General features: G+C 31.2%; 1 protein-coding gene across 4 annotated transcripts in view; it reads right to left on the reverse strand.

Annotated features, from left to right (window-relative positions):
• The window catches only part of LOC119600704 (cell wall protein DAN4), a 31,913-nt gene extending 10,229 nt beyond the window's left edge, over positions 1-21,684 (reverse strand). Inside the window, exons 1-3 of one of the 4 annotated variants that reach the window (XM_037951152.1) lie at positions 21,531-21,658; positions 20,031-20,211; positions 3,314-3,503 (exon numbers count right to left, since the gene is read on the reverse strand). In XM_037951152.1, coding sequence (XP_037807080.1) covers positions 3,314-3,498 — 185 coding nt within the window. In that variant the 5' untranslated portion in view covers positions 3,499-3,503; positions 20,031-20,211; positions 21,531-21,658. Of the gene's footprint in view, positions 1-3,313; positions 3,504-20,030; positions 20,212-21,117; positions 21,412-21,530 lie in introns of those variants that run through there. The other 3 variants (XM_037951153.1, XM_037951154.1, XM_037951155.1) reach the window with 3 other exon arrangements.
• Positions 21,685-23,515: the final 1,831 nt, after the last annotated feature.

A 23,515-nucleotide genomic window follows, 5' to 3' on the forward strand; every position in this document is an offset into this window, starting at 1 on the left:
TTTTTGACACAAGAGGTCTATTAAAAGTCGGAAATGACAATGATTGAGGATCGCTCAACATTTCTCAACTGATAAGAGAAGTCAATGATCTAAAATTAAGGAACAGAAGTAGTATAAGTTATCATCGATGGAGGCCCTTATTAAATTGAGATACATTTTATCTATCTATCTATCTATCTATCTATCTATCTATCTATCTATCTATCTATCTATCTATCTATCTATCTATCTATCTATCTATCTATCTATCTATCTATCTATCTATCTATCTATCTATCTATCTATCTATCTATCTATCTATCTATCTATCTATCTATCTATCTATCTATCTATCTATCTATCTATCTATCTATCTATCTATCTATCTATCTATCTATCTATCTATCTATCTATCTATCTATCTATCTATCTATCTATCTATCTATCTATCTATCTATCTATCTATCTATCTATCTATCTATCTATCTATCTATCTATCTATCTATCTATCTATCTATCTATCTATCTATCTATCTATCTATCTATCTATCTATCTATCTATCTATCTATCTATCTATCTATCTATCTATCTATCTATCTATCTATCTATCTATCTATCTATCTATCTATCTATCTATCTATCTATCTATCTATCTATCTATCTATCTATCTATCTATCTATCTATCTATCTATCTATCTATCTATCTATCTATCTATCTATCTATCTATCTATCTATCTATCTATCTATCTATCTATCTATCTATCTATCTATCTATCTATCTATCTATCTATCTATCTATCTATCTATCTATCTATCTATCTATCTATCTATCTATCTATCTATCTATAGCTATTAAATATTCTTTTAATTTTGTTATTAATATGAGTGATCGCAGTTTCAGCTCTTTTTTTATCTGCATACAGCCTCGTCTGTCTATATTTAGAACTTGTTTATTTTCAATTTTCTTCTTCTCGTTTAGTTGTTGTTATTTTAAATTGTCAATAAAAAATTGAAACAAATCATCAAAACAAAGTGTAAATAAACAAACACACACAGAAATGTTTGTTCGTGGCATAATTGATGTTTAAGTTTTATTGTTTTAATAATTTTTTTTTAATGGAATTGCTGTGTTAGCAAAATGTAGGTTAATTTTGATAAAATAACTAAAGCGAACATTAAAACAATCGAAAAATTAAGTACTTATAATTAAGCATTTACTTAAATAAATGTTGTCTTTTTATGGTCGTGTACTTACAACAGGTTTAGTTTAAATTAGTGTATACATTAAATTAAATTATGGACGAATGAAGAAGCATTTAATGGACTTTAGTCTGCATTTCAGTTAAAAATAGGTTTCTTTGTTTTTGGTTGCTTTTAAATGGATTTAAAGTAGAAACAATTATGATGATTGGTGGTTTAAATATCAGTAATTGAAAAAAAAAATTAAGTGCATTTTTTCAATGGATGCCTATCGACAGCAGTGGTGAGTGAAATAATAGCATAAATGTGTGCTAAGTAAGAAAGACTTAAGATGGGTTTAGAAATAAAACTTTCGATGAGTTTATGGATGAGTGTTTAGGCTTATGCGACTTTCGTCGAGTTCATAGATCTATAAACACTTTAAAATCTCATGTATAAATTAATGTCTAGTCTATAAACTCGATACCATATTAGAGTTTATAGTGGCAAGACTTTCGACGAGTTTATAGATAAGTCTGTAGATGAGTTTATAGATGACACTTTAAACAAGTTTCTATGTAAGACTTTAGACGAGAAGACTTACACAAGTTTATAGACCTTTAAATGAGTTTATAGACAGACGAGGACGTGTGAATAGAAGACAATGAGTTTATAGATGAGACTGTACACGAGTTTATAGACAAGACTATCGAGTTCATAGATCTATAAACTCGTTACTATACTAGAGTTTATAGTGGCAAAACTTTCGACGAAATTCTAAATAAGGCTGAAGCAGATAAAACTTTAGACGAGATTCTAGGTGAGACTTTAAACGAGTTTATAGACTAGTTCTTAAATGAGTATAGGACGAGTTTATACGAGTTTATAGATGTGACTGTATACGACTATATAGACTATACTTTAGACGAGTTTAAACATAAGACTTTAGATGAGTGAATCGGCCCATGTTTAATGTGGTAGTTCACTGCGCGCGAACAATCAAGTAGGGTCGAAGAGACTTCGTTTTGAACTAGACCATACAAAAGACGAGTTTATAGACGAGACAGCAGACCATCCTACTGACGAGACTTTATACGAGTTCATAGATGAAACCATAGGCAAGTTTATAACCTATATTCGAGACTTTATAGATAAGACTTCAAACGAGTTTATCGACAAGAGTTTATATGATATAAAGGATCTTTAGATGAGTTTGATGGTGAGTCTTTAAACGAGTTTCTAGGAGAGATTTTACACAAGTTTATAAATCTTTAAGCGAGTTTATACATATTAGACTTTTGAATTTATAAACAAGACTTTAGAAGAGATTATATAAATTTCAGTCCAGTTTTAGACGAGATATCAAACTATAATAGCTGTAATTTTCGACGAGCTTATAAACGTTTAAATTACTTTTTAAACTAAACTTTAGTCAGGTTTATAAATGAGTTTAAAGACAAGATTAGCTGAGTAGAGGCGACACAAATATTCCTCAACTATATATGCAAACATTGCTCTTATTTTAAACCTAACTGCAAGTTAAAACTGTATGTTAAATACATAATGATCCACAAAAGATATAAGTAATAATAAATACAATAATCACTGTGATGATGATAATAATAATGATAAAACGTTTTAATAATAATGTTTCATAGCGTAAACAGTTTTTTTTTTAATAAAATTATTATTATTTTTTATTATTTCTTTGTGCAATAATATTAAATTGTGTTGTAAGAGTGTTAAACCACAGAAACCGTACGATATGTATGTTCGACATGATTGAGATGATGGTTGGTTGCATGGATTGATAGCTTTAGATGATGAATGAATAAGGAATTACAAGAATTACAATTGCGTGTTGTTTGTTGTTGGGTGTGTGTGTGTATGTATGAAATTGGAATGTTTGATTTGAATATTTAACTGCAAAGCAATTGTACATTATGATCATTTCAACATGTAATATGAACCAACTTCATCATAATCATCATAATCTTGATGATTGTTATATTATTTAAAATGTAAACAAATAAATACATACAAAAAACATAAACATCACTCATACAAACATATTACCATGCCATTACAATACCAACAATGAATGCCACACAAATGATTTTATAATAGTCATAGATTTGAAAGAGCAACTTACGCTTGCAGCAAATCTTTTTGTGCTTTACTGCCACCCAAAGACCAAACTTCACTTTTTTTCTGTCTGGTCGTATAAGAAATTTGTTTATTTGTTGCATCGTAACGTCCCTTGGGATGACTTTTACGACCGCCTGGTATCCAAAGCATACGTAAACCCGATGATTTTTTACCGTTACGTGATGCCATCGTAACTAAATATATTTTTGTTTTTGTTTTTTTTTTTTTTTTTGTTTAAATAGATAAATTAAATTTCAATATATAAAATGATTATACAAATATATATAGTTTATAAATGTCGTTAAAAAATGTAGGGAATTGTTTATAATTTGAGAGTAATAGTTGTGTTAATAATAATAGTTATGATTGGTCGGATTTTGAGTTATTGATTGCAGTGTTTGTGATTTTAAAATATTTGAGTTTTTATAGGTTAAACAGGATATTTAGTGAACAAAATGGGTTTTGAATGGACCTAAACCAAACTCCCTTTTTGCTAAAAAATCTATATTCTACCAATTTATAGATAAAATTTTGGACAAGTTTATTGGGGAGACTATAGGTGAGACTTTACACGAGACTTTAGACGAGTTTAAATACTAGACTTTAGACAAAACTATAGATGACATTATAGACAAAACTTCAGACGTGTGTAACGAAAAGACGTTAGGCGAGAAACTTTAGACGAGTTTATAGAATATATAGAACATTTTATAAACCAAATATAGGATAATTTTATAAACGAAACTTTAGAATTTTAGACGAGTTTATAGACATCAAACGAGGTAATAAAACACGCTTTAAACATGTTTGGAATGAAATTTAGACGGTTTTTATAGAATGAGTTTATTGACTAGATTTTTGGCGAGTTTATAGACAAGAATTCAGATCAGTTTATAGACAAGACTTCAGACCATTTTATAGACAGACCAGACAATAATTTAGTCGTGTTTATAGAATACTTTACACGACTTTATAAAAGAGACAATTGAGTTTATAAACAAGATTTTAGACCAGACTTTAGACCAGTTTATAGACAAGGTCATAAAGAAAATATTATAATTAAAACAACATTTTAGACCAGTTTATAGTATAGACTTTAGAAGAGTTTATAGACGAGACTTTATAGAAAATGACTTTAGAAAGGTCATAAAGAAAATCTTAGACGATTTAATAAACAAAATTTTAGACGAGTTTATAGACAAGACTTTAGAAGAGTTTATAAAATTGATCTCAGACGAGTTTAAAGAACACTTTAGACAAATTTATAGAATAGATTTTATGTAGTAGACTTTAAACCAGTTTATAGACGAGTTTAAAGCCGAATTTATAGACTAGACGAGGCTTTAGATGAATATACATATATAGAATAATTTTTAAAAGGTTTAATTGAAGACTCTTTAGACGAGTTTATAGACTTTACATTAGATTTTATAGAAGAGACTTTAGACAAGTTCATGAAGGAAACATTAGACATTTAAAAACAAAACTTTTGACGAGTTTATCGACAAGACACTAGACTGGATACTTTAAACTATATTAGAGACGAGTTTGCAGTAGACTTTAGACGAGTTTATAGAAGAGAAACTCGAGTTTATAAACAAGACTTTAAACAAGTTTATAGACGACACCTTAGACCAGTTTTTAGACAAGTTCATAAAGAAAATGTTGGAGGATTTTATATACAAAACTTTAGACGAGTTTGTGGACAGACCTAAGAAGAGTTTATAAAACTGAATTTAGACGAGTTTAAAGAACACTTTTGACAAGTCTTTTGAATAGAATTTAGACGAGTTTTTAGACAAGATTTTAGACAAGTTCATAAAGAAAATGTTGAAGGATTTTATATACAAAACTTTAGACGAGTTTGTGGACAGACCTAAGAAGAGTTTATAAAACTGAATTTAGACGAGTTTAAAGAACACTTTTGACAAGTCTATAGAATAAAATTTAGACGAATTTTTAGACAAGATTTCAGACAAGTTCATAAAGAAAATGTTGGAGGATTTTATAAACAAAACTTTAGACGAGTTTATGGACAGACTTTAGAAGAGTTTATAAAACTGAATTTAGACGAGTTTAAAGAACACTTTTGACAAGTCTATAGAATAAAATTTAGACGAATTTTTAGACAAGATTTCAGACAAGTTCATAAAGAAAATGTTGGAGGATTTTATAAACAAAACTTTAGACGAGTTTATGGACAGACTTTAGAAGAGTTTATAAAACTGAATTTAGACGAGTTTAAAGAACCCTTTTGACAAGTCTATAGAATAAAATTTAGACGAGTTTATAAACTTTAGGAGTTTCTAGAATAAAAAATCATAAATCATGTTTATAGAATAGACTTCAAACGAGTTTAAGGAAGAGGCATTATACGAGTTTATACGTAAAACATTAGACGAAACTTTATACTATATATTTCATAGACGAAACTTTGAACGAGTTTATAGAAAAGAAAGCAAGAATTTAGACGTGTCTTCAGACAAATTTATAGAAGAGACTTTAGACGAGTTTATTACCAATAATTTAGACGAGAAAAGATTTCAGACTCGTTTATAGACGAAACTATAGACTAGTTCATAGGCTATAGGTGAGATGATTTTACAGTTTATAGACGAAAATGTAGGCTGCTGCAAGTTTCATCTATTGACTCCACTGTCAGAAAAAATAGGGAGATTTGTTTCAAACATTCCAAGAGAAAATATAAAATACTTGCTTTTAAACTACAGCTATTTTTTCCAACACAACTGTTTAAACTTATATAAACAAAACATGTTTATGTTTAGATAACAAACAAACCCAAAAAAAAAATCACATGCTTAAATATTTTCCAATACAAAACGAGTTGCTAACAGCAAGAAATGACTGAAAAAGTGGTTGCTGGAACTCTCATCCATTTGCAGCTTGCAAATGCTTTAAGTTAAACAAAAATGTGGTTGTTAGTTACTAAAATCAACGATGGATGGACGGATAGATGGATGCTCTATTCTAAAATGTACAACATCATTATCATCATGCCCCAACGTATATATATATGTATATAAACGTGACATAAATCAGCAGCACGATTTAGTAGTGTGTTGTCACCAAACCGAAGAAAAAAGTTATAAAAAGAATTGTAACCGTCTATTACGTTTGAAAAAAAAATGCAAGAGGCAAAGCATGAAAAAACAAGACTAAATACAGAGAAAAATAACCAGATTTCAAGATACGAGGAGTGGTTCATGTACACAACATGTTGGTATTCATTGCATTTTGCAGTCCAAAGTGTTTACTTTATATATGTACCAATACAAAGCGGCTGTTATTAGTGTTGTTGGTGGTGGTTGCATGAATTTATGGTCGGTCGGCTGTTTTCTTATTATTGTTTCTTTTTTTTGTCTCAACTGTCTCGAGAAATAAAACAAAAATAATTGACTTAAAGTGACGACTCCCAATATTTTTCTTTTTGCACTTTTTAAAAAGTTGTGTAACGGAAGAGGCGGGCAATCTAGTTTCAAATATGACGGGGATTAAAGTAGTAAATGCCTATGGTTATTCTCTAGGACTTCATGTCCTTTAGTTGGATCCAGTTTACGCTCTAAATTTAAGCATAACAACAAGGGGATGATTAAAAGTTAGTTTCGAATACTAACTTCACGAAGTGAACAAACTTCCCTTGATCCCAGTTTTCATTTTAAACATTTTTATAAATCCCATTCCTATATGCTACACACCACAGTTTGGACAGCTCCGTTAAAATCTTCAATATATTCTCAATTTTATGTTGTTGTTTTTTTATTACTAAAAACAATCAAAAAGAATGCAAGACTCGTAGCTCCATAAAACATCGACAAAAGCAATACATCTTGTTTGTGTAACAATAGAAGGAGGAGTGTGGATGACGATGATGGCGACGAAGAAACAGAAGAAGACATTTCCATAAGTAACCATCGATTTATCAACTTTTAAAGGATTGTATACTAGTTGTTCTTTATTTGGAAAACTGCGAACGTCACAGCATACAATACAGGGACAAGCTATTGAACTGTATTTTATTAAACGACAAATTATAGAAGTTATTTTGGAATTTGAACGAATTATAAATACACTTCTAAACGCATAATTTAAAGTCTTAACTTGGTTTTGCTATTAAGGAGCAATGTTTGCATATCAAAATGATTACCGTTTTAAATTTAGCTAATTTTCCTCCAAAGAGAGGATGCAAGAGCTCTCAGAGGCTATAGGTCTATTTACATTTTTCCTTCCTAGAGGAAACCATGTGTGGTGTTGTACTGATTATTCTTACTCCTCCAACTTCTGCACAAACTGTTACTTGGATTTGCCATGCGATCTGCAATGCGTCAAATCTTACAGTCCTCAGAATGTGGGGCAATAAGAAGCTTTCTTTCAAGAGCGAAGAAATATAGTCAAGGCAATTTTCTGTGAAAGACAGATAGCACTTTGGATATTCTGCAAGTGAGCCATATGAGTTCCTTTTGCGAAACGGTTTCATCCAAGGACTATACGTAAATTGCGCTTTCGTTAGCAACCTCATTTCCCCAATGAACTTGTATCGTAGAAACCTAATCAATTCGACAGAGTCTCTCATCTAAGTTTTAAGAAGGCGAAGGAATACAAATACTGGTTACATAGAATGGCGTTAATTTTAGCCTGGAAACAGTACAGACAATAACCAATCTGATCACTATACAATTTGATCTTCATCGTTCGGACACTAAAAGAGGAAGTGAATATCCCTTCTTTATATTTGAACACTGCACAACTTCATTTGCTTCTGCCACGATCAAAGCTTATAAAGATCAAGTTTAAGGAATGTTCATCGTTCGGACACTAAAAGAGGAAGTGAATATCCCTTCTTTTTTTGAACACTGCACACGATCAAAGCTTACAAACATCAGAGGGATGTAGTAGTCAATATTAATCAAGATTTATGTATACCTAAAAGTTGAACGGGACTCCAATTGAGAAAGAACTCGATTGTTTCGTCTTCATACTAAGTCCTAATCCTAACCTATTTTCAACGCAAACAAACTACGGCCATCGTAAAGGGCCAAGTCAGTCTTGATATCGAGAATGATTCTCCGATCTTGTAGATATTTGGGTATTTCTCAAGCCTTCTTCTTCCCTTCTTTCCCTTCGTTGAATTGTCATTCTCAATAAAAGATGATCCATCCGTTGTCTCTACAGCTAATCTTTTCTCAGGAAGGAAAGTCAGTGTTTCCCAAAATAACATTTAGCATAACCATCGATTATGATCGGCAGGAATACAATTCGCTGAAATTCGCATAATCTTTCTCCTCCCTCTGTTAACCATACGGAGGAGGACTGCAGCAATTCTTTTAGTGTGCCCAAAGGATTTGATTACCCTAGTCCAGAGCGTGAGGTCATATTAGGAATTCCGGAAATACGAAAATGAATTTTCGCTGGAAATTCATCGGAAGACAATGGAAGATCTAAAACCAGGATTGGTATCCGGAGACTTAACAACCTTGTTGAATCGATCATCACCTTAGTATTAAAGTCTCTAGTATGCCAGTACTACCAACTAGATAAATCAAATGACTATTTGGAGTCAGTGGGCAGTGTATTGTAATGGCTACTAGTAAGTTCTCTTCGAGGTACACGTAGTGGTTCTGATTGAGAAGCAAATCATGGGATGAGAATGTTGGTTAAGAGCTACATATATGATGTACTTCAGGATAAGTCTTTCGGTACTGTTGCCTTCTCAACAGCTGCCAATGGATGTATTGTCCAATGAACTAAGTTCCAGTGTCGTGAATTTCTGAGGTTAAAACTTGTTTGTAATTCTTCGGTTCTTCTTTATACAAGAAGATCGAGTTCGTGACATTTCGGAAAAATCTCATTGGTGTTGTTCCATTCTAAGTGTATTAGTACTGTTTGAGTATGCGGTCTTCCAATATCGTGGATTTGTCAGGTGAAAACTTGTCTGTAATTCCGCGATTGATCTTTATACATGAAGATGGAATTCGTGTGATGTAGTTATGGCAAAACCTTCTGTAGTGTGGTTACGATATACATATTTAATAGGTTGAGAAGAGAACTTATGAAAAAAAAAAGATGTTGCATTGACACCGTTCATGACAACGTTGATCTTAGAGGACTACCTCTGGGGACAAGCAGATATATAGTAGCGCATCAAGAATGATTTTGGAGCATTCATTTGGAATTTATCATTGTCATTCCGCAGCATGTTTACTATGCCAAGAGATTATATAGCTTGAGAATCAGAGCAATGTACTTCATAATCATAATCCAGCAGAATTATATTCAAAAATTAACATCTCAGAATTCATCTTGGAAGTCATTTAGCGGCGATTTTTTCATATATAGAACAGATTTTGTACGATAGAACTCCTAAAAACTAAAACAAATATTTCAATATCCACATTTTTCTCGTTTTGTTGAGCTAGTTACAAATGTAATAACGAAAAATTATGCTGAAATTGCTAATAAAATGAAAATATGTTTGTCTGGTGCATTTTGAAGTTTATTTCTTTTCATTTTTCTTTTAGGAGTTTCTCACAACAATAACAAACTGCATCGCATCATATAACAATCATCGTCGTCGTCATCATCATCATCAACATCAGTAATGATGTCCATGGATTTTTTGGGTTGCGGTCGTTTATTGAAGACAACGTTTGCCTGTGTCGTTTTGTGTGGCGGCATTATGTTTATGCAAAAGAGTTACGAAAAATAATCTCCATATCTTTGGTTGGGCTTGAGACGATGACGACGACGAAGACGTTACTGATGCCGATGATGACGACTAAGAGCCAGACTAAAAACCAAAAAGATGTGGCAGCAGAAGCAGAATAATTTGACTTTAGTTCAAAGAGTTGTACGTTATTTTGTACATAGTACTTTTTTACACTTTTTTTAGTAATTTTTTTCTTTTTTAATTTTTTGGTATTTGTAAGCTGTGGCGTTTTGTATGTATTTAATGTATGTCTTGTCTGTCATGCCATATAAAAATGTTGATCTTTAACCAGTTTGTTGGGTTTTTTTTCTTACGTTTGTAATTGTTAAAAATTGTGTACTAAACGTGTAGATGAACCACAGACGAAGACAAAAATAATAATAATAATAAAAAATCAAAAAAACAATAATAATAAAAACGTTCGACCCGAAACAAATGAATTTCAATTGTTGGCTGCCTCGCTGGATGATGGCGGTTAGTTACATTACTGGGTAAGGGAGAGTTGTAAAGTAAGGAATAGTTACCACTTGTTGTAGGTACCCATGACTCTTAATGATTATTAGAAAATCTTGGAATTTCAATATGAATTTTTATTACTTGTATTACCACCAACAGTTTAAAGTAGTTGGTTTTTTGACACACCTTAAATATTGGCAAAAACTGAAATATTGGTAGGAAAATACATTATTTGTTTAAATCATGAAATTTAAACACGTTTTTTTAGTCAGAAAGTAGAAGTTTTGAAACCTTTTTTCAAACGTGATTTATCAATGATTTTATTCTTCAGTATAAAGTGAAGCATAAAAAAAAAACAAAATGTATTTTATATAAAAATATTATGAAGCTATTTAGAAAATGTATGATGAAATATTTTTTAAGATATGCTTGGATGACAAAGCAGAGAATTTGTTGGAAGCAAGTGTTTGTCAAACTGCATCGAGTATTAGTCATTGTCCTCTCTGGTGTTTGTAGAATTTAGGTTAGTTTAGGTTGATAGCAGGATATCAGGCTTGGGGGGTAATGACTAAATTTTCAATTACAATTACATTTGAAGTAATTGTAATTGCAGCATTACCAATTACATGTAATTGTAATTGAAGCATTACCAATTACAATTACATGTAATTGTAATTGAAGTTTTGCCAATTACAATTATTTTTAATTGTAATTGAAGTTTTACCAATTACAATTACTTGTAATTGAAGTTTTACCAATTACAATTACTTGTAATTGAAGTTTTGCCAATTACAATTACTTATAATTGTAATTGAAGAAATTACAATTACTTGTAATTGTAATTGAAGAAATTCCAATTACTTGTAATTGTGAATTTTGTTCCTTATAACATGTCATTTGTAATTAGTAATACCTAAATTACAATTACAAGTAATTGTAATTGAAAATTTCAATTACAAATACAAGTAATTGTAATTGGCAAAACTTCAATCACAAATAATTGTAATTGGAAAAATGTCAATTACAATTACAAGTAATTGTAATTTACCTTGTAATTAATTACTTTGGGTTATCATTCCCCCCATGCCTGCAGGATATATACTACATGAAATCCGAACAAATACACATAGATACTATCGGGCCTGTTGTGTGCTTCTTTCCTTATATAGAGATCAATGAAGATATTATGGTCCGATGTTCAAAAACTTTATTTCCCAAAAGTAATTCCTAAGAATTTTCCAATCAGTGTTCGTGAGAAATGTATGATAATGACAAAGAAAGTGCTCAAAAGTGTCTTTATCCTCATCACATGCTCTACATTATTCATCACATTCCATCACAGCACGTCCCATTTTGTATAGTTGTGACTCAGACTTGCTCCTGCTCTCGTTAGGGTCACGCCATAAGGCTCTTTGTGGTTCTACCCACCGCCTTATGGAATTCTCTCCCATTTAATTCGCTCCACGTTGAGCCGAATGGTTTGGCGTTCGTCCAGTTAACTACCTTGAGCTCCCTAACTGACACTTCTAACTTCCTCGACATTTCTAACTTCCCTATTCGCATTGTTAACCAAACTTTTATTCAATCAAGGAATAAACTTTATATTCAGCGTATCGACATATAAAGCTTGATCTACAACATATCTGCATTGTTCAGTCACCAAGATTGATCAGATTATACTGACATTTTCGAGACACGTGCAAAACTTGGAAGTTCAACTTAGTATTTTGAAGCTGAGCAGTCATCAGTTCTATATAAACCAACAAACTATGGCGCTTAATTACGTTAGAAATGGACCAATTGAGCTATCTTGTTACTTTAAAACAAAGTCCGGTTCCATTGGGGAACAAATTTTTAATCTATGCAGAATATCAAGAACACCTTCCGGAATTGCAAACACCACCAGTGAATCCAATGAAAACAGATCGTAAGTGTAGCAAACAAACTCCGATTTTAGACAGCATCTAATTATCAGTATGTCTAAGAGAGAATCCATATTGACAAACATACTTCGATTCCAAAAAACAAAAAAGAAATCTTTATTCAAAGACCATCAGCAAAGACAATGGAAGCAGATCATTAATGTGTGGAAGAATCAAAGTCAGATCACAGAGTTTCAAGAATTTTGGAAGAGTGAGTTTGTCTTTACTCATTCATCTGGTTGTTTTATTACGCGAGAAGAATTTGTTAAAGATTAGTTTATGTAACGATCATAAAAAGGCTTTCTACGCGAACTCATGAGTGGCATTAATATATCACCGGGGGAACAAGAGTTTTTACCTAAGTCGAAAATTTAATGTCAGAGTCTTCGTATCATAGAGTCTCATAGGATTAAATAGCTTATAAATACTTCTATGCGAGATATGATCAGTTCATTGGCGAGATCCAAAACACAGAAGTGATTGTAATGTATAATAAAAAGAGAAAGCTAGCAAAGTTAAGCCAAATATTTCTACTTCACTTGGGAATTCATTACTTGAGACTTTTGAAATCGGATCATTGAGATCACGCAGAACTTCAGGAAGACTAAAATGCACTTGACTAGTTTTCTATAAGTTGATCTTGTTTTCTTGTGAAGCAAAAATCTAACTGACACATGTTAAGATCGTCGACGTGATCAAAATTACAAAATCAAATCAAGTGAAGCAAAAATACTTTGGAAATGAAGTTAATTTATCACATATAAAGAATCATACCAAGATTATTCCTAGGATTTCTACTTCACTTCATAATTCAAAGTTGGTTCACTGATATAACACAGAATCTTACGAAAACTAAATGGAACAAGAATGGTTTTGGACTAGTTGACGATCCATCTTGGTTCTTTAGGGAGCAAGCATCTGTCAGGAACATATGGCAATTACCAGCAATTTCTCTATAAGATTAAGCACGAGTTTACCTTGTCAAGAAATCTTGTGTCGAGCCTTATAAAGGCAGATCACTGAGTCTCAAAACTTTACAAAGAGAGAAAGAGAGATTAGTTTTGGATACGACCAAATAGCCGATTTTAGCTTCTCATCGCTGATCAATTAGATAGCCACACATTTTATTTCAAAGATTGTGGAATTGATTCCGTTATTTATAGGATTAAAAGTTCATCGGACCTATTTTATGATACAATGATCGTTAATCTTGAAGAGAAACCTTTTCACGCAGCTATCAAGAGAAGCAAGATGGGGTTTTCTATGCAACCAGAAATAGCAGTTTACACAGCTGAAATATGGAGAACTTTCGTAATATATAGCATATATAGTTATTGATCTTATACAGAGATCATATCAATCCTAGGAATATAATCAAGTTTTTGAAAATATAAGGAAAGAAAACTGATAAAAATTGATCTTTCTTATTTCAGTTTATGTTAATGAGAGATTGAATATTAAGAAGTTAACCTGTTCTCTGCAACTGATAAAAATTGATCTTTCTTATTTCAGTTTAGGTTAATGACACTTGAAAGAGACTGAATATAAGTTAAGTTAACCTGTTCTCTGCAAAATCACGTTTAGCACTTGCCCACAAATATCGATATTAAATCCCAATTAATACTTTCTCTGTTAGTACCCCTTAAAACTGCAAATAGCCCTTTGCTTTATCAATCTACATCCCATTTATTAAGCAACCTTAAAATGTAAATTATTACAAAGCATAAGATATCTTCAAAAAAACTCGTTCTGTTATACATGACTTCTTATCTAGATTTGTAACTTAATATTGAGTAAGAAAAAATGTTTAAACAAAAACAACCTCCAATTACAACTTAATTCAATAAATCCCCATATAAAAGAATCATAATCATAATACATTGTTACATGTCAGTTCAGTTTTCTACTTGTCATTCGTTTAAAATAAAGTAAAACCTAAAAGTTTAATCAAATGGAAACCCACAATCATAGAGGTAACTTTCAGCTGGTGTTAATAGTTTTTTTGTTTCATATTTTTATAGTTTAAACTTTAAGGTTTTGTCAACTGTTTCTTTATCTTATGATTTGTGGTTCAAATGTGGCACAAAATGTTTAAATTAAGGTTACCCCACAGCTAGTGCTTTTATAATGTAAATTTGTAAATATTCAACTATTTAACATTCCACAAATGTCAACAAAAGTCAATATTATTTACACGGGGTGTTGGTAATAAAACATATGAAATTATGAACATATTTTTTATCTAGTTTTGAAAATCACTGAATATTGTCACGTTACATTACGTTGTAACAAATAAATAAACACACAGATATGAACTTATAAAAATTCTTCAAGTTTATCTAATTTACCTTGCATTTTTTTTTTTTTTTTTCGAGAAAAAAATACTCGTTTACTGTCGACACGTCACTGTATATGCGTCTATGTCTGTCAGTTATTTACAATTTTTCTATTTATTACTTATGAATATATGAAAACTGGTAAATTTACTGTCTATACATTTTTAATTGAATTTATTCATATATTGTAGATAGCAAATATAAATGAGAATTTGTATTTTCGTTTAGGTCGACTTAGGTTTACACTACTTTAGTTAAAATCTGTTTTTTTTTTTCACTTTGTTTGCAGTTCTTATAAATGTGGAACGTGTCACTTGTATTCCGATTTCCTTTCAGATCTTATTGAAGGACTCCCTACGGCCACTCAGAATAAGAAAAGCGCAGAGAAGACTTCTACTTACAATGGCCAAGTCTGAGGTTAGTATGATGACACGCACATTGGTCAAACGGATTCTGTTATAACAGATTTTACATCCTTCGGTCGCAGTGATTCGAAAATTCTTTAGACGAATGTGGAGTTTCTTTGTCATTACCAAACTTTCCTCGAAATTAGTTTAAAATAGTTTAGGAATGATGTTATTCCAGAAATTATATCCCTAAGGAACTGTGATTAGAAAATTCTCAAGGAACTATGTCCAGGAAACTGGATATTTCACGGACGACTTTAGACGAATATAGAGTTTCTTTTTCATTATCAAGCTATCGTCGAAATTAGCTCCAAATAGCTTGGAAGTGATATTATTTCAGATATTACATCGCTCAGCAATACTGAAAGGAAAATTCTTAGGGACTTAGTCCGGGAAACTGAACTTTAAACGAAGTGCTATATACGAATATGAAACTTCTTTGTCATTATCAAACGTTCATCGAAATTAGACCCAAATAGCTTGGAAGCGAATGTTATTCCAGATATTATACACTCAGGAATAATGATTGGAAAATTTCCAAAGAACTATGTCCAGGAAACTGAACATTAGAAGGGATTTAGACGAATATAGAGCTTGTTTATCATTTCCAAGTTATTGTAGAAATTAGCTCCAAATAGCTTCGGGACGCTGTTGTTCCAGACATTACATTCCTCAGGAATAGTGATTGAAAAATTCTTAAGAACTTGTTCCAAAAAACCAAACATTGGACGAACTGCTTTAGACGAATGTCAAGCCTCATTGTAATTACCAAACTTTCGTCTTGGCAGAAATGTTATTCCAGAGTTCACATCTTTAAGGAACTCTGGTCAAAAAATTCTTAGGAACTCAGTTCATTGGACGAACAGCTTTAGACGAATGTGAAACTTCTTTGTCATTATCAAACTTTTGTTAAATATAGCTGCAAATAACTTGGGAGCGATGTTGTTCCAGGTATTACAACCCTCAGGAATATTGATTGGAAATTCATTGGAATTTATTCCTGGAAACCGAAAATTGGACGAACTGCTTTAGACAAATGTGAAGTTTATTTGTCATTACCAAACATCCTTACACCTTAAGAAACTCTGATTAGAAAATTCTTAGGAATTTAGTACAGAAAACTGTAAATTGAAAGAACTGCTTTAGACTAATGTGGAGCTTCTTTGTCATGATCAAGTTTTCATCGAAATTGAACCCAAATAGCATTTGAGCGATATTAATCGAGATATTACAATCCTCAGAAACACTGATTGGGAAATTCTTAAAACAATTCGGACGATAATACCATCATAGAGCATTATATGAAGGTTTTCTCGCCAACATTTTCCATGACATGGAGTACACACAAGATAACGCGCACAACTCTACAACATTGGACGAAAAGTTTCCGAAAAATGTAGAACTTTCTTGTCATAACGAAGCTTTTGTCCAATGTAATTCCAGATTTTACTCCTCAGGATCTTAGATAAAAAATTCTAAGGAGCTACCTCCAGGAAACTGAGTAACAAAATCTTGGACAATAATAGCTTTATAGAGCACTACATAAGGTTCATCCCATGAACAAAGCAGAGTTTCTGAAAATCGGGCGATTGTAACTTCATTTTCTTTTCGCCAACATTTTCCCATATAAAGTAGTGTACAACAAGCCTGATATTTTTATATGGAAAGTTCATCAGACTCCTCATCGTTTTTTTGGCTGAAATAAGAAGTCGTGAGTTCAGTTCGAATATTTTAAAATACCTTTCATTAGGGAGTCTGAGAATGAGGAGAAGTTAGTTAAATACATTTACAGAAGATCAGCAGCGTTTAACTAAAAATGTGGTCTATTAGTACTCAACATTTCCTCAATACAATGTAAAGTATTTCAAATAATAAGTCAAATCAATACTGTCTTTAAAAGAGTGAAGGTAAATAGATTTTTAACTTTACAAGCTTAATGTGTTTTTGTGTATTCAACAAGTTGATTGTCGATCTGTTTACAAGGGGCAAATATATGTCAAACATATACATATGTATATCTACATACGTATTTTATACGGCTAGCAGATACTTGCATGTGCATTATATATTATATTCAGTAATTACAATTGAATACAATTATTCGGGTTTTAGACGATTATTTCGAGAAAATCGAAATTTTTGCTGGAAATTTGCCTAAAATTGCTTGAAACTTCAAAAAACCCGTTTAAATCAAATAAGGAACTTATTTTGTTATCACCCAATTTATTCTTCAAAAATTAATTAACCGATTATACCACGGTTATGCAATCGAATACCCTAGTAAATACATTTAACATTGAGAAAATTGTATTACAATTGATTAAATCGTTTTTGTTTAGGTTTGTTCATAGAATAGTAATTGTTCATTGGAATTACGTATTTTGAACAACGTGTTCAATAGAATGAAGAGAATGTACCTCTCAACTATTTAAATAAAAAAATTATTATATTTACATTAGTTTTATTTTAATTAACAAGTACAGTGTTAATTTAAATAAAACAAAATTACAAATAAATATGTGTTAATAAACTAGTTTGAAACATTTTAATTCGAAACTTTTGAAATGCTGATACGCCCTCAAATGCGATTCAGAACTTAAGCAATTACTAGAAGTAATTATGGAGGATTTTGTTCTGGAGACTGCTAACTTGGATGTGAGTGGTTTTCAGTTTATTTCAAACTTGGATTTTTAATCCTTGAATTAGCTAAGATTCTCTATACTCTTTCGTTCCACTGTTTCACTGCTTGTCGTTTTCCATTTAGATACTACTAGCTTATGAACTCATCGTTCTTTCCTTTATAAATCTCGAGGTATCGACTAAGATTCTCAACTTGATAACAATAACTTTGATCTCATATATACATATGGATTCGGAGAAATGAAAATTACAACCGAAGATATATATGAGTTGGCGATTTGGTTTTCTTAAGAAACATTTGATAAACGTATATTGTATTATTCTCCTGCGAAATTGCATGGTATTAAAGCATTCGGATTAGTGTGGCCTCCGGTAGGTTAGTGTTCTAGTCTGCTAGACCGGAGGTGGTGGGTTTATTTCCTACCTGAGGCACTGATTAAGGAGCTCACAACAGGAACGATAGAGGCCAGTCGAGAATAGGTGTATTTCTTCGGATTTGATGTATATACATCCTCCTTTAAAACTAACTAAATAACTACAGTTTTTGGATAGCGAAAAGGTTATGAGATCTTCTAAGGGTAGTTGTCTGGTGGTAAGTGCTTGAAAAAGCTTTATACAGACAGCATCTTGAAAAGCTTTTGAGATCTTTTGCCCTTCTCATTAACAGTGCCCTTAGAACAACTCCCTAAAAGACGTTGTTTATTATGCTCAACTGGCTTCCAACCAAATAACTATGTATATCCACGATGGCCGAAGCTTAGTAGGCAAGAGGATCTTCTACCGAGATCCCAGTACACTGTTGATTATTGTATCCCGGAACCATCTCTAATGAGACAGGTATTTCCAAGACAACGAAAGGTGTTGATGGTGACATCTTCATTGAAGAAGTTGGGTCTGAAATCTCTTTTAAATTCAATGATGACAATAGTATTCCTTAAGTCTTAAATATCAGCGATTGAGAGGTCGTCAAATTGTCTAAGATACTATCGGTTATCGAGCAGGTATATCAGACTAAATACTAATATTCAAGCTGCTATTAAATCTCTTATTGGTATCTTTTCCACATCTAGCCGGACGTCTCTCAATGAGATGACGAGATAATCAAACATTACCCTTATATGGTTCAAGAGACACGGGTCTACATATGACAATAATATGTCCGACACTATGGCTAGAGCTTGAAGACAGATCATAGATATCAATTATTCCCATGCTCAAAATCGTGATTACACTTGCTCTATCACAAGAGTGTTGTGGCCTCATGTGAACTCACATGAAACTGCCTATCACCTTCGTCTTCATAGATTAAAAAATAGATAATGTGGTATCGGTCATCACTGGTCATCTCATCGGATCATTTGGTAATATGATAGGCGCATAAGTCTTCCATATATAGGGACTTATTAAAGAGTTGTAAGACTGAGGACGAAGAGGAGCCCATCGTCTATGTAACTGTCTAGAGGCCTAATTTAAATTTCAAATAAAATTTTTAAAAATTCTATTCATGTTCCGATATTCCAGTTATGAAAACGGAACGAAACCTAACTCTAGCATTAACCTATTTCAATGACCTATCTGATCTGTCAAGTTTTTATTTAGAACGACTAATTACAGTTTTTAATATGTCCATAATGGGTGTGAACTTCAAATTCTCACTAGGCTGGACGTAATCTGTAAACGTTCATCTCTATTCAGCGACTATTCACTATCCTTTCTTTCTGCCTCTTCTATTTCTCTTTCCATTATCTCAATTTTTCTTTTTCTTACAGGTATTTTTAAAAAGGGATCAACGTTGGACCAAAGTCATGCTGCATCTCAGTTGTTCGATGCTCAGAGATCTGTTAAAACCTAACCTAATCCATATAATATTAAATAAAATAGATTATTCCATTGAACAGTTTATAGACTATTCAATAGACTTGTTAATGGAATAGTTCAAAAACTAGTCAATAGACGTGGCAATAATTTAGCCCTAAACAAGTGAACAGATTATTCTACTTCATCAAAAAAGATAACCTTAGGGAAAAATTCTTAAAACTTATTGGAAATACCAAAATGCGATGGGTATACTTTGAATGTTTTTCTTTTAGTAATTTTTTTACTTAAATCCTGTGCACTTTTTCAAAATAGAAAAATGTGTGATATGAAATGCAAATTAATGATGAAATATAAGTGACAAATTTGTTAATTAAATTTACAATGTATAAAAAGCTCTTAAAAATATGCAAAAACTTACCTTAGTGATATTAAATGCTGTGTCCTGTTATCGAATTTATAAAAAACACTATACATGGAGAAATTTGCAAATAACCGTTAATCATGCACAAACAAACGGTCGCCAAACACACATTAATTAATAAAAAACTAAGATTAATGAGACGATGATGATGATGATGCTGCTGCTATTGAAGAATACACTGAGAACAAAAACAAGAAGGAGTAAGAAAAAAGCCAAAACAAGTTATAAGTTTTTTTCTTTTATTTTTAAAAATTAGTTAGTTGCTGTTGTAGTTTGTTGTTTTTTTTTTTTTTTTTCTACGATTTTCTTTAATTTATTATATATATGGTAAGAAGAAGAAGCAGTACAAAATAAAACGTAAGTTAAAAGATGGTGACAAAAACAAAAGCACACGCAAGCAAACACATTCACCACAAACACTCTCTGTTATAGAATATATTCAATGGCATCAATAGAACCAGTTCAACTGGGTCTTCCACAATTGAATTTTATTTTAATTGAAATTTTTTTTAATTTAAATGACACTTATTTTATTTGTTTAAAAGTTATAAATAACTATTTTGTTTTTTTATTATTACTTTTGGTGTTATTATTGTTTATCTTAATGGTTGTTGTTTTTTAACATGAAATACATTTTTGCACATTTTTTAGTTATTTTTATTTTCATAAATTGTTTAATTAGTTGAAATGTTTATCATAGTTATTGCTTATACTTTTAATTATAAAAAGTTTTTATTATAGCTACTGTTTTTTGCATAACAATTTCTTTTATAATGATTTAATAATTAAGGCAGTTTACTACTTGTTGTGGTTGGTTGTTTTCAAAAGGAGTATTATTACCGGTTTCTTGCAATTGCCAGTGATGACTACTGTTTAAGCTTAAATTGTCTTCCTTTAACACCGACAACAACAACAACTACTACAATAATATCAACAGCTTCTTTTTCTACCTCGTCTTCCTCTTCCACAATACATTGAGAAGAAATTTTAGTGGCTGTTTGGCAGACTGGCTACTTGTCTTGAGCAGTTGCCACAAACAACACAGCATCATGTCTTTAATACAGACACACACATACACACTTACTCTATACCACCACCACCTTTAACACTTCTCAGCCTAAACATCTAACCAACCCATCCACTTCGTTTCTGGCTTTGGACACAATTTGTGTATGTAAAAAAAATCACCAAACAAGAGACATTGTTGGTAGAGTCAGCAGTGTTAGCTGCTGCTGCAAAAGCAGTTTTTTCTTACTCTATTGTTGTTCTTGGTTTTGGTTACATTCCAAGTTAAGCTTGTTACCACAAGTTTTTTTCTTATCTACTTCGTATTGTTTAAATTAATGGCCGAAAGTTAACTTAAACTACAACAGCAACAACAAAATCACTTTGAATATATTTCTTTTTTAGCCTAAATTCTCGACAAATTTTTTTTTTCATTTGAACGTGTCTTTTTCTTTAAACCATTTTATACTATAAATTTCATTTTTTATTTACATTTTAATTTGTTGTTTAGTTTATAATATCTTTTGTTAACTTTTCGTTTTTATTTTTTTAATTACACACGCGTTTTAAGTTTAAGCATAAACTACAAATAACATCTTTTCTTTTGAAAATCCAATTTAAAACTAAATGAAAAAAGCAAATAAGAAAATTGCTTTTTTGTTATTTTCTTGTTTTGCTTTTTGTCACGTATTCGCAATGTAAAACAGGGTTGTTGTCAATGTAAACACAAAGCCTAGAAAATACAACTCTAATCTAACAGAGTGTTTCATATAAAGGCAAATAAAGTAACAAATGGTGCATATATATTTAAATGTTTATAACACAAGGAATAAAGTGGAAAAGAAACAAAAATAACGGTAATATTGAAAAAATTTCATAGAATTGAAATACAAAATTAATAAAAAAAATAAAGACAAGCATTCTAAATGGCGAAAAAAAGAAAAATTAAATAAAGAGTAGACAATTTATAAGCAAATTAATATGTATTTGTAAATTAGAAATATTTTTGTTATTTTATCCAAAAACAAGCAAAAAAATGCCGCACCTCCAGAAATCAACAAAAATTTGGAAGAAATGATTTCCAAATCAAATATTGGGTAAACAAATATACTAAAAATGGTTGTTTTTCTATGATGATTTGCAATAGCCGATTGCAACTCTCTTTGCAAAATTTCATCATACACTCACTCACTACCCATTTTAAATATTTATTTACACAATTACATGTGTTTAATATTAAAATTTTTGCCATAAACCTATTGGTACACGTGATTTTAAGTATTCGCAAAACAAAAATGTTTAACAACAAACAATAACCCCTCTACTAACACAAATTAACGAAAATACATCAACACAACGTAAACATGCGCTTAAACGTCAGACATTGAGATAAATTTTGAATTTTTACACACATGTACAACAACTATTGACAAGAATATAAACTGTATTCTTTTTATTTAATTTTTACTCCCCACTAATACGAGTCGTTTATCTCTAAGAGAAAGAATAATATAAAAACAAAAAATTTAAACGAAATGTTAAAAAAAAAGAATAACAAAACAACAAATATTAATTTTCCGCTTGTTCAGGTTACAGTGTGTAAGAAAATAAGTAAATACTTTTTAAATACTACATATTTAAAGTTATTTGTAGTAAAAAAAACACGAGTTCGTGCCGGGAATCGAACTTGCTATAGCCCCAATGATAGATTAAAAGTTCTTTTATTATTGTAGATTTGCCGTAGAATTGTTTTGACATAAAATTTCCCGATAACTTGTCTTCATTGCAGATATTGCAGGAACTTAATTTGAGCTTATAAACTTCGAAATGCCAAGATGAAAGGAGATGATAATACTATTGGGCTTCAGTCCAATTCAACAATTCCTTTCCAATGTTGACCGATTGTCTGTAAAATACAAGATCCATATTTCGCGGGTTGATACACTTTTTTCTATTTTTGCTGTAAAACTCATTGCTCATAGATAGATAGATAGATAGATAGATAGATAGATAGATAGATAGAAAGATAGATAGATAGATAGATAGATAGATAGATAGATAGATAGATAGATAGATAGATAGATAGATAGATAGATAGATAGATAGATAGATAGATAGATAGATAGATAGATAGATAGATAGATAGATAGATAGATAGATAGATAGATAGATAGATAGATAGATAGATAGATAGATAGATAGATAGATAGATAGATAGATAGATAGATAGATAGATAGATAGATAGATAGATAGATAGATAGATTAGATAGATAGATAGATAGATAGATAGCAGTGTCCAGTGTTAATCGCTTCGGGACGATTAAGTTCGCTTAGGTACTTTAGCAATAGTTGCAACAACATTCAATTACTTTTGCCCTCCACTGTTCTACACTAGCAGTAGCTGAGAACTACTACTATGTGGAAATTATGCCGCTAGCAAATGGCTGAAATCTAAATATAAAAATAAAATACAACA

This window comes from Lucilia sericata, unplaced genomic scaffold (assembly GCF_015586225.1).
Source record: "Lucilia sericata isolate MDLA Ls3-8-SP2 unplaced genomic scaffold, ASM1558622v1 Contig000119F_arrow, whole genome shotgun sequence".
NCBI classification, from domain to species: Eukaryota; Metazoa; Arthropoda; class Insecta; order Diptera; family Calliphoridae; genus Lucilia; species Lucilia sericata.